We start from the raw sequence: 13,254 nt of genomic DNA, 5'->3' as shown, positions 1-13,254 counted from the left end.
AGAACAGTTATTTTGGTTGCAATGATTGATCACAAAATATCAATCTGATTCAAGTTGTCAGAAATGGGATTTAAACACCTGCCAGGTATGAATTTGGAATACACTTAAAATTAAAGTAAAAACTGTATGCTATTAAGTCAGTAAATGCGGAAATATCAAGGCGATGGGAGTTATAAAATACTAGAGTTCCATCACTCTGCATTTTCAGCGTCCATTTACCATATCAGCTGTGACGGCTTCTAGTACATACCTTTAGCTAGAGTTGAGTGAAAAAATTTGCAGGACATTGGTCTTATGGCAACATCAGTAGTCTGTGGCCTCCACGCCACCTCCTATGTGCCAGCATTCTCAGTGCATTTTTTTTTCGGCTGAGCATACTAATCAGAGATGATGCTGGCTAGAATTAGGACATTTGCAGGGCTCTGCTCAGGCATCCACTGAGTGATGTTCTCACTTGATCACGTTCCTGCAAATCCTTCTGCCAAACTTGGTTAAATCACATCAACAAGTGTTAAGTGTTCTAGCCACTCTACATCAGGAATTCCATTTATTTTAGCTGTATGGAACTATTCAATACAGAGGTATCTACTTACTGGTCTCTATATGTATCCGGACGCACAAGGAAGACACAGTGTGAAAGAAGCCTTACCTGCCCTGTGCTTTCCTATTTAACACCATATGTAGCAGACAATCATTTTAAAATCGGTCAGCATTGTAAACATCTGAAGAAAGAAATATCTAACAGCAGTTAGGGATAACAATTGATTTTCAATATTTGTATATTACTTATACATTCAGCCTTTTCCATCCTTTGTACATACATTCTTCTCCAAACAAGCAGTATCGATCTTTTAGATCATATACTAAGGTTTAACGTCCTTATACAGCTCAATTATTTTTTTTCTCTTCTCCCTTTTTACAAAGGCACTTCCTTTTGGAAATCTCAAACAATGTATTTAGAGTAAAAAAAAAAAAAAGTTACGCGACTTAGGGAAAAAAGGAACACTCAGCAATGCATTTTCAAGGATGACTTCTAAAGTTGCATGTAGGGGCAGCTCCTGGTTATGCTGTGGCCACAACGTGGGTCTCCACCCTAACAAGAGCCAACCACCATTACTTCAGGCAGACGAATGCACTTACTTATTGGTATTAGAGGTAGTCTTGGAATCAGTAGTATATTGTTCATGGCTTACTCAGCCTTTGATTCTGTAAACCATCTGAATATAGAGTGGCATGCTGCTGTAATTTTGGGATGTGCATTTATTAGGCTTAGTCTATAATACAGTATGATTTTCAGACAATGGATGAGAAACGGCACTGTGTGGCGAAAGCCTTAGCTGTTAATATAATGAATTGCAGCCTTTGAAGTTTGGCCTTCTTGTATTTTTTTTAGTCTTTCAATCCCTGGCTTTGTAATTGTTGGACTCTTTCTGCAATATGTTCAAGCATCTCAAAATGTCCATGTACCAGCTGTCTTCTCACTGCTGCTGGTACAGTCAGAATACCCATCTTCACGTAGTGAAGACTCTGGGCTGAGGAGTATTGCGCATCTTGTGTAAAACAGGCTCCTATTGAGTGAGGAAAATCCTTCCTTAATCTAATGATAAAAAGGTTTAGGTATGAACATTACATAACGCTTTTAAAATAAGTTCTAGCTATGCAATGAACCAAGGCTGCTCATGAGCCTGACCATCCTAAGTAAAGCAGTAACCGGCTGATATTAGCGCCATGTTGGGTTTATGGTTTTCAGCCCGATGCCAGTGATCTGAATGAGGAGATGCAGTCAGCACAACAATTAGAGGTATTCATTAACAAGTTCTCACATCGCCCAATTATTTGGTGACAGATCAGGTAGTTCACGTTAACACGGCACCAGTGAAACTTGTTCTGCTCACTGAAATAAGTGAGAACGAACATGCAGTGCACTGCCATTGTGAAAGATTAGGTGAGGAAATCGGTGTTCTGAGCTCAAGTGGTTATACGCAAAGTACAGTACTTACTGATAGTAAAAAGGGACAATGAATAGCAGCTGATCTGCTGAACCAAAGCTGCGCTGCAGTAATGTGAGGATACTACAGGAAAATAATCCACATGCTGAATGTGAGCACAGGCAAAGAATGCTGACCTACAGCTAACAAGAGCCAACGCCTGTGGTCTGGGTTCTTTTACAATGTCTTAGAAAAGGCACAATTATAAAAGTCATCAGTTTGAAAGCAATAAGCTTATAGCTAATGTGCCAGACCAAATTAAAAGGATTTCGAAGACATCCAAATGTTTTCTTAAAATCACTATGGCATATCAAATCATTTTCTTATTCAAGTAAATTAATTATTTACTAGGGATTCTGAGTAAGCATTAGTACACTTTGGTGTAGATCAGAAAAGATCATTGTTAAAAAAACAATTCTCATAGAAAAGGCTGCATCCCGATCAGAATGCAAGTCTCAAGACGTTCTCCACTCCTTCAGGGCGATGATCATCCTAGGTAGGTGTTCAGGAGTTTGGAGTCTCCATGGTTCATGACCATAAAGTCTTCTGATGTAAGGCCGTACCGCTCGAGGGCTTCTCTCAGTTTTATTGGTGGGTCCAGGTAATGCTATAAAGACAAACAAGAAGTTATAATGGCAAAGCTAATTTGATGCATGAATTGAATGAAGACCTCAAGAAATTGAGTATACTGACATACAGAACTCTGCCACTAAAAATTTGTTATGGATTTATAGTCACATTTTGCTCCCATTTAAGTGGAAAGTGTAAGCAGAAAATGACCTATTTAGATAGTATCATAGCTAATGTTGAAGATGGAGAAAAAGTCCAAATTCAACATATGTTTTGACAAGCAAATAATCATTTAAACTATGAACAATGCGATCGTAGCCAACTACTGACTAGCAAACTGTCAGACAAGTGTTTCTACAGGACAAGAATCATGAATCAAATGGCAAGTTGTTGCATTGGAGCGTGGTGCACTGTGCTCTCGGATTATCTGAAGTATATGTGTGCTCAAAATTATTTCAAATACATAAATTCATAAAATATTGTACAGACCTTTCCTTTGATACTGTAAAAAATATGTATTAAAATGACAAGCCAACATTTTTCTACTAATTGCAAATAACTACTCATCCCAATTCTCCCCCTGGTACAAGACCATCTATTTAGAACTTTAATTTGAAACTCCTTTTCGTCAGTCCAATAGTTGGAACAATCTCCCTTTGACAATTTTCAAAAATAGAATGAGAATTTTTTTTCTCTCTCCTAAACTTTCCTACACGATGGAGCATTTTTGGTGCATCATTAAGTCGCTCAACCCACTCACATTGCATAATTAAACTCTCCCCTCTGTACCAGTCTGTCATTGTAAGTTTGTTTACTGTTACCGATATCTATAACTTTGTAAGTAACCCCCCCTTCTCATGTACAGCACCATGGAATTAATGGCGCTATATAAATAAATAATAATGAATGATGGGTCACTGCGGTTACAATCTGACAGATTATTGGCCAATATGTTTGGGCTTTAAATACTAGACTTCCTCTACTACTTGGCAGCTGCATGAACATAGACAGCAATAGACTGGCTGACTGCTTTCCAAGCATGATCTTATCTGGGTAAAAGTTTTGTGAATTTTTGTTCGGATTTCAACAATAGGTTATTCTCCCTTTTTGATCTTGCTGTGAATCTGAAAACAGCAAGTTCTAAAATACATGCAGCACAGCATGAACGTGCAAACACCAAGTAAGTACAGGTACTTAGTGCAACCAAACTTTTAGCCGCACCTTCCTACCTGCTAGTTTGCGCTCTCTATTCCCTTTCCTTTGATTGAAAGCCCTGGCTTCATAGACCAACAGAAAAGCAGATCTAGATGGAAACCAACCAAGGCGGGACGGTGTATTACAATTATAGGCCCCGCCATGATGCACCGCGCGCCTGTACTTTGACTGTTCAAACTTTCTGTGCTGACCGTCCGTTTAAAGGGAATCTGTCACCCCTATTTTGAGATATCATATAATGATATCATTCACTTGTGTGTCGCATAAGGATTCTCTTAGTACTTTGGCGTCCCCCTGACCCCGCACCTTTCAGGCATAAATACCTTTTTTATATCGGTTCAGATGTATGTAAACTGCTGCAGTCCGGTCCGCTGGGTGGGGCTTATTCACCTGCTCCCTCCCTCCCTGTCTAGCTCTACACAAGAAGAAATGCATAGAGCAAGACGGGGGGGGGAAGCAGTTGAATAAGCCCCGCCCAGTGCACCGGACAGCGGCAGTTTACATACACCTGAACCGATATAAAAAAGGTATTTATGCATGAAAGGTGATATCATTATATGATATCTCAAAAAAGGGGTGACAGATTCCCTTTAAAGAGGTTGGCTATTTTTCAAGGCCAATTTCTACAATTCTAATACTGTGATCTTCTCATTTAAGCAATCATAACTAACCGGATTATTTACCCATTTGTTACAAAGCAAAGTCCCCTGCTGTCCAGTTCACAGACCGTCTTTATAAACATTGGATGTTGGCATTCTGTCCAAGTCACATATACATTGGTGTCCTACAGGGACTCCGCAACCCCTATCCTTGGGTACTGACAAGAGTGACACTACCCTTTCAGTGTTGACATGGGTGATCTTGGACAGTAGGGTGCCTCAAAGTGCTGCAGATGGGGCTTAGGACAAAACGCAACAGTTCAGGGCAATGTAAAAAGTATCCAATCCATTAATGGATCCATAGTAGGTGATGATGAGCTTCAATGTCACCTGCTTATGTGAGGATCTGTGGTTGAACATTCTTATATTCATACTGTATATTCATTGTGATGGTCATGTCCAAACTATTATAAATATATCAGTGGCTTTGTATGACAATTCGAATCAGAAGTGAAGCTTAAAGGGGTTGTCCGGGCTTTTCACATAATCTCCGTGCATATCTGGGCTGCAGAATGCTGACAATAAGTAATTTACCTTCTGTGGCCAGTTTGCAGCGTTTGCTTAGATATCAGATCTTGCTTGTAAGAAAAACGTCCGGGGGGGGGGGGGGGTGTTCTGGCATTGAAATGAGAACTGGTCGTTTCCTCCTCACTAGTTTCACTTTCCATAGATCACTGTTCAGCGTGTGTCTGGGGGAGGAGCAGCTGGGAGGTCTGCTCTCTGCACGGAGGCTGCTAGAGGGGGAGGATTTGTTACTGTGTGAGGAGGGATAGGCTTGTTCATGTGGTCGGGGAGGGCCTGTTGCTATGGAGGGTGGGGTTGTTGCTATAGAGGGCATGTTTTTTTGTAGAGTAGGAGGAAACGACCAGTTCTCATTTCAATGCCAGAACACACCCCCCTGGACGTTTTTCTTACAAGCAAGAGGTCATATCTAGCAAACGCTGCAAACTGGCCACAGAAGGTAAATTACTTATTGTCAGCATTCTGGAGCCCAGATATGCACTGAGATTATGTGAAAAGCCCGGACAACCCCTTTAAGGACTAACCTCATTTGCTAAAGCAAATGTTCCCCAGTGGATTGCAACAGATTTCTTGGCACGAACATCAGCATGGATTCTTACGGCTTCTTCTGGGTCAACGTGTTGGTTTTTCATAAACCACCTAAAACGTAAACAAAAAAAAAAGGCTGCTTCAAAAAAATGCACCAAAAAAAAAAACCTTCTACAAAACATGAATTTTTGGAGCTCCCATAGATGTTTTGACCACCTTTCCACTGACAATGGCATGAGATGTTCTCAAGATAGGTGCACATATCCCGGTGATGAGGTCTGCATCTACCAGACATTTATACCATATGCTGTGGAGAGTCCATAAATAACAGATGTGGGAATACCCATTCAAGACTGTGTTCACGTTGCTTTTGCAAACTACATTTACCATATAGGATACAAAAGAGGAACACATGCAAAGGTACCCAACCCCCCTATTTTCCTGGCTAGTTGCTTATGCAGAAATGATCCAAAAAAAAAAAAAAAAAAAAAAGATATTGCATGATATAGATTATCCTTTGTACACAAACAAGAGGATCCTGAGCAGTGTGAACAGATCCTGGAAAAAAAAAAAAAAACAACTTGGTGGACCTTGTAATAATATCAAGCTATTTCACCCGGCTCCCTCCTACACATTAGATTGGCTTTGCAAAATGCAAGTAGTTTGGGATGAGTGCTATGAATTCTACGTGTCTAATCCTTATGACTTCCCCATAAATAATTCCAAGGATATGAACCATACCTCACTTTGAAACGCGTATGATATAACTATAGGTTTTTTTTTCCCAGGAAGTCTTTATTTTACGTGTGTGGAATATATAGGATCAATAAAGAACTGTTTTAAATAAATCTTTGGAAGACAATTTCTGGACTATTTGCGACACACAGCATGTTACAGTAGGTAAGCCAAACATTACTCTCATGTAAAACGTATCTCCGGATACCGTCATACACCTTAGATGGTGGGCTGACCCCACTGAAATGGTTGTGTTTTAATGTCCTTCTTGTGTATCGGGTGCCCGTATCTTGGATGTTATTCGGTAGGTGCTGGGGCTTGTTCCCCATTGGTATTTGTTCCTATGCCCAATAAGCTCAGCAGGCTGGCATTCACTTGTCTACACGCCGGTAACTTTTTTTTTTTTTTATAAACACTTCATCTTAATCTCATTTGCAGTTTGTTTTGGGGAAGCAAGAATAATTTCTTGTCATCCTTATCAACCAACCATGTTCACGTATACTTAAAACATGAGGCCCCATTCATTATTACATTTGTGCTTGTTTTTGTCAAGTTTGGTGTTTTGCACTTTTTTTTGTTGGCAGCAAATTCATCTTTTCATTTGTGACTTTTTTTTAAGTCTATTTTAGGTATTAGTTTTTTAGGTTGCCATTGTGGGTGTGGTTTAGGGCTTCCTGATGTTTGTCTGATTTGTCATTTGCAACTTTATAAAAAGTCGTAAATGTACTCCAATACCCGGTGGAATGGTTCATGTACACCTAAAATGTTTGTGAGAGTTTGAAAAAAGATGCGACTTTTTGCTCAAAGAGTCACAAAAAATGGTTAACAGAAAAAAGGCCTTATTTTATTCTGTGCAAATTTCATGCACCATTTTGATGAATGTTGTACAATAAATGTCAGCAAATATAGCACAAAAGTAACTTAAAGTACAAAAATAAAAGAATGAGAGCCATGGTTTAAGTTTCACATCATACCTTGGTTCATAGGCTCCTATAGGAATTGCAGCTACGTCAAAAGGACCAAATCTTTTTCCGATCTGTTCAAATGCCGCACAATAACCAGTATCTCCTGCAAAATAAAACCTATTGGAGGGTCCAAGTACAGACCAGCTACCCCAGAGAACTTTGTTGTCATCAAATGGAGTCCTTTTGCACCAGTGTTGGCATGGAGTAAAAACAAAGGTCACCTCATCATGTCCAGGAACACAGTTTTGTTCCCACCAGTCCAATTCGATCACATTTTCACAGCCACAGCTTTGCATCCAGTTTAAGAGACCCAAGGGGACAAACCACCTGAGCTCAGTACCAAAACGGGCATTCAGGCCCAAGACAGTGTTGTAATCCAGGTGATCATAGTGGTTGTGGCTTATAACAACAGCATCTATTTTGGGGAGCTGCTCTATAGTGCATGGTGGCCCTCGAAACCGTCTTGGACCTGCAAAGCTAAAAGGAGAGGCCCTGTGACTGAAGATGGGGTCAGTAAGAAATACCAAATCATCCATTTCCACCATGACCGATGCATGCCCCAACCAAGTAATCCTTATGCCATTTTTTGTCTTGCCAGCACGCTCCGGGTGCTGTACAAAGTAGGGTTCAAGAACAGGAAGCTCTCTGTCCAGTTCCTACAAAGAAAATAAAAAGTGTTACATATTTCAAATATATAAGCATACATTTGAAGATAATGCATGGACTGCAGCATTTAACAGCAGGGCTGTGGAGTCCGAGTTGGTGTCCATTTTGGTAGAGTCAGAGTTGGAGTCGGTATAAAATAGACTGACACAGATTACATAATACATTGGGTGCAGTAGTACAATGCAGGATGTGCTGTAAACGTTTTCATAAGAATTTGGGAAGGTTATGAACTGTCCTATAAATATCTGTACTGTTCCTGATCTAAGGATTCTCGGAATTTTAGTGGAGATGAATCTGTGCTGCACTTTATGTACATGCTCAGTAGGAGACAGTGCTGTGGGGTCAGGAGTCAGGGAAATTGAGGAGTCAGAGTCAGAGGTTTGGCTTACCGACTCCACAGCCCTGGATAATAGTATAGAAGACTTGTACAAGACTTAAGGGCCCGATACACATGGCGATATCGCTAGCAATATCGCTGTAACGTCACTGATTTTGTGACGTAGCAGCGATATCGCTGTGTGTGATACTTACATCCGACCGGCTCCCCCACTGATTATCGCTGATCGCGCGAGAACGTCCTGCACTATTTCTCGTCGGGCGCTTTCTGTGGCGACAACGAGCGACGCGTGGACGCGGGCGGGAGGACGTCAGGATCGCCGCGTCTGACAGGTAAGTAGCGACCCCCGACTCCTGCTATGTCGCTGGTGAGATCTGCCTGTTTGGCAGCTCACTAGTGACCACTTAGCGATGCACCAGCGATCCATATCGTTGTCAGGATCGCTGGTGCATCGCTAAGTGTAACGGTACCCTTAGAAATCATGGCTGCATTTTATAACCTGTGGTTAGTAGATGGTATTGAAACAGTCCCATTTATTGCAAAATACTAGACCCAATGGACAGGCATAGTGCTGTTTCTGGAAGAAAGGTCCTGCTCTAAAAGTGTTAAAGGTTATAAGAGGTCACATTTTGTGCTGTCAGTGACCATGACATGTCAAAAAGAGCAAATGTACAATTCACCTGCTTCAGTTTCCAAACTTCACTATGTCATGTGATGTAATGTTCTCCTGTTCTAGCGAGATGTGTATGCTGACTAAGAGATCAGTCTCTTAGTGATGACTCTGCTCAGAAAGTCTTGTTACGCTCAGTTTACTGCCTGGTTCTCAATAGTAGACAGGGCGTGTGGTACAGTGCAATCACAGATGTCTGTAATGCCTTGTGTTATAATAGAGATATTATTTATTACACACAGACACCAAATGGTCAAATCTTGATTTAAACAAAAGAAAAAGTCCTTTTTTAGCTATGTAAAAAACCTTTTCACTTAACCTCTTAATGACCGGAGCTTTTTCTGGTTTTGTGTTTTTGCTCCCCTTCTTCCCAGAGCCATAACTTTATTTTTCCATCAATATGGCCATGTGGGGGCTTATTTTTTGCGGGACGAGTTGTACTTTTGAAAGACGTCATTCGTTTTAGCATGTCGTGTACTCAAACGGGGAAAAAAATTCCAAGTGCAGTGAAATTGCAAAAAAAAAAAAAAGTGCAATCTCACACTTTTTTTTGTTTGACTTTTTTGCTAGGTTCACTAAATGCCATTATGATTCTCCAGGTCATTATGAGTTTATAGACACCAAACATGTCTAGGTTGTTTATTTCTAAGTGGTGAACAAAAAAATTCCAAAATTTGCTTTAAAAAAAATAAATAAATAAAATTGCATCATTTTCCGATACCTGTAGCGTCTTTTTCGTGATCTGGGGTTGGGTGGGGCATATTTTTGCCGTGCCGAGCTGACTATTTTAAGGATACCATTTAAGCCCCCGTTACACACTGCGATATCGCTAGCAATATCGCTGTAAAGTCACTGATTTTGTGACGTTACAGCGATATTGCTAGCGATATCGCTGCATGTGATACTTATCTCCGACCGGCTCCCCCGCTGGTTATCGCTGATCGCGCGAGAAGCTGCTGGACCATTCCTCGTCGTCCAGTTCCTGCGGCGCTTCCTGCTGTGACGACGAGCGACGCGTAGAGCCGGGCGGGAGGACGCAGGATCGCCGCGTCTGACAGGTAAGTAGCAATCCCTGTCCCCAGCGATGTCGCTAGTGAGATCTGCCTGAGTGGCAGCTCACTAGCGACCACCTAGCGATTCACCGCATCATATCGCTAGTCGGGATCGCTGGTGCATCGCTAGGTGTAACGGTACCCTTATGTGCAGATGCGATCTTGTGATTGCCCGTTATTGCATTTTAATGCAATGTCGCGGCAACCTAAAAACTGCAATTAATCTTCCGAATAACAAACGGAACACGACAAGGCTGCCCCCTATCCCCCATTATATTTGCACTATGTATGGAACCGTTGGCTGAGCGCATAAGATCAGATTCCAATATCTCTGGGATCAAAGTGGGCCCGGTAACACTTAAAGTGGGACTTTATGCGGACGATATCATAATCTCGTGTGTGAATATTGGGCCATCGTTCTCAGCGGTCATGTCCGTGCTGGAGGAATTTGGTAAAATATATTACAAACTAAACCCTATGAAATCCTTGATATATCCAGTTGCAGTCCCAGATGCACTGCGCAGATCTTTTGAGTATAGATTCCCCTTTAAGTGGATGCCAGACGGTATCCCATACTTAGGAATTACACTAACAAGCTTCCAAAATGTAGTGGACAATAACTTCTCTAATCTAGCTAAAACTATTAAATCAGAGTTAGATAAACTTCATAATATTATTACCTCATGGATAGCAAGAATCAACATCTTTAAAAGGATAACACTTCCCAAAATTACCTATTTCTTTAGGTGCATCCATTTTAAAATCCCTAATAGGATTATCATGATGCTTCAACGAATGGCCATTCGTTATATCTGGGCACATAAACAGCCAAGGATAGCGAGTAACATATTATCCATATGATCTTGAAGGGATGGGCATGCCGAACCTCTTAGCATACCACAGAGCATCTGTTGTAACCGGACTCAGGGACTGGTGGCATATGGACAGGGACCATAGATGGCTTCAAATTGAAATATTCTATGCTAAAAGGAACTCTCCTCGCCTAGTTTTGGAAGCTGAGGCTCTTAAGATTAGCCGGTATACACCAGGTTTGCCAACAATGGTAGCTGCATTACAGTATTGGAAGAAATTAGCTGCGTCCTTAATTAAAATCCCCCTAAGTATGGTGCCTCTGAGAGCCCTTGAGGCACATATTCCATATATAGACTTACAAGTCTGGATAACGGCAGGGATTAGGAACCTTCAGGACTTGATGGGGAGCTCGAGGATTTTGCCCTTTGATCATTTAGCATCTAAACACCCAGGTATACGCAGATATTGCTATCAATACTTACAGATACGCCATCTTTTGTCAACTTCACCGGAATCACCCTTTAACTCCAAATTAGATCGCAGAGCTAATGGATACTTCTAAATACCAGAATCTGGCCCAAAAGGAGTGTCCATCCTATACAGGGCTCTGAATGATTTTGATCTGGCTATAAAACTTCCTTATATGTCTCTGGGAACGTTTACTGGGTATATCCCTGGAGCCAGGGGCCTGGAGGGATGCTCTGGGAGAGGTGTTACAGGTCTCATCATGTCTTAACCATCTTGAACAACTGAAAAAAAATTCACCTTCGTTGGTATAGGTTTCCGGTACAAGTGGCTCACTTTGGTCCGGACCAATCCCCATTATGTTGGAGGAGATGTGGGCTTCGGGGGGGACACTAGAACACATGTGGTGGGACTGTCCAGCTCTGAATAATCTATGGTAGGATATTGCCAGATTAATACTAGAAGTCCTTGGGGTAGGCCTGACACTGTCTCCTAGCCTGGCAATTTTACATATTGAAACAGAAGGGTTTCCGCATATGATTAGGGGAGCCTTATCTCACATACTGATAGCGGTTAGATTACTAGTGGCAGCTAAATGGAAATGTGCTACAGTTCTGACCATTACAGAAGTAGTTGAAAAAATTAACTTTCACTGTGAGCATGAATTAGCCCTTACACAAACCGCCTCTGCAAAGAAGACTCAGCATATATGGGATCCCTGGCTGCAAAGCCGGTATTCAAATGTGTCGGGGTCATGTGATGTATAACATACGTTTGAAAATTGGTTCTACCGTTTTGGTGTGTGAGGTTTGGGTCCTACCTTTGGAATACGTCTGATTGCAAGAGAATTATTACACTATCTTACCGGGAGATAAGCCTGAGTGGTCTTTTTTTTTTTTCTCCTGTGTTAATGCAAGACATTTACTGTATGTTAATGCTTAGGTCTTCTAATGTCATGTTATGTGCTAATGTTGTAGCACTGATGTTTTTTGTGTCAGTCTTTGTTTGTCATGTTTAAAAATACTAATAAATATGATTGGATAAAAAAAAAAAAAGCGTAAGGCCATGTGCACACGATGCAGATTTGCAGCGTTTCCGCAGCGGATTTTACCGCGCAGAAACGTTGCATATCCGCATTGTGATGTACAGTACCTTTAAAATGAATGAAAAAAAAAAAAAAAAAAAAAAAAAAAAAAAAAAAAAAAAAAAAAAACAACCGCTGTGCAGACGCTGCGGATTTTTCCGCGCGGTACAAAATCCGCAGCATGTTACTTCTTTTGTGCGGTTTTCTATCTCCCCTGTTACCAAATCCGCAGGGGGAAGACCGCAATGGAAAACCGCGTGAAAAATGGAAGAAATCCGCAGGAAAAATGCAGGTCATTTGACCTGCAGTTTTCTTCCATTCTGCACGGAAAAATCCGCAGGGCTCAAAACTCCATCTGCACTCAGCCTAATTCTGGTATTTTGATTTCTTTTTCTCGCTACGCCGTTTAGCGATCAGGTTAATCCTTTTTTTATTGATAGATCGGGCGATTCTGAACACGGTGATACATAATGTGTGGGGTTTTTTTTAATTGTTTTATTTTGAATGGGGCGATTTTAAATTTTTTAATTTTTCTAAAAAAAAAATTTTTAGGGCACCGCCGGAGCCCTCAAAGTGGGGGATCTTACCTTGGACGTACTATTGCATGCAAAGTCAGAAAGGGGTTAACCTCTCCTACATCCCAAAAACACTTTCCCTTTAGGTTTTTCTTCATTCTTAGGAATAAGCAGTCATCACATGGGACTAGTTCGGGAGAATAAGGGAGGGATGACCTTGATTTATTTTGTCAAAAGTCATCACAGGGGATGAATCTTGGTGTTATGGCTATGATCCTGAAACAAAACCGAATTCCAGGAAGTGAAAGACTGCTTCATCGCCCAGACCAAAAAGAGCATGGCAAGTGAAATCAAATTCATGATGGTTTGTTTTTTCTCTACATTAAGGGAGTATTTGACGTTGAATTTGTACCTCAGGGCACCACAGTGAACCAACATTACGATCTGCCAGTGCTGAAGCGATTGTGTGA

General features: G+C 41.1%; 1 protein-coding gene across 1 annotated transcript in view; it reads right to left on the bottom strand.

Annotated features, from left to right (window-relative positions):
* Positions 1 to 821: 821 nt before the first annotated feature.
* Positions 822 to 13,254, bottom strand: part of NAPEPLD (N-acyl phosphatidylethanolamine phospholipase D) — a 54,247-nt gene continuing 41,814 nt past the window's right edge. Inside the window, exons 3-5 of the mRNA XM_073573639.1 lie at positions 7,192 to 7,838; positions 5,479 to 5,593; positions 822 to 2,595 (exon numbers count right to left, since the gene is read on the bottom strand). Of these exons, the coding sequence (XP_073429740.1) occupies positions 2,476 to 2,595; positions 5,479 to 5,593; positions 7,192 to 7,838 (882 nt within the window). The 3' untranslated portion in view covers positions 822 to 2,475. The remainder of the gene's footprint in view (positions 2,596 to 5,478; positions 5,594 to 7,191; positions 7,839 to 13,254) is intronic.

The sequence above is a fragment of the Dendrobates tinctorius genome, unplaced genomic scaffold (assembly GCF_039654945.1).
Source record: "Dendrobates tinctorius isolate UK_male_01 unplaced genomic scaffold, ASM3965494v1 ptg000035l, whole genome shotgun sequence".
Lineage (NCBI taxonomy): Eukaryota > Metazoa > Chordata > Amphibia > Anura > Dendrobatidae > Dendrobates > Dendrobates tinctorius.
Note: the sequence above shows the minus strand (reverse complement) of the source record. Positions and strands in the feature narration are given on the sequence as shown.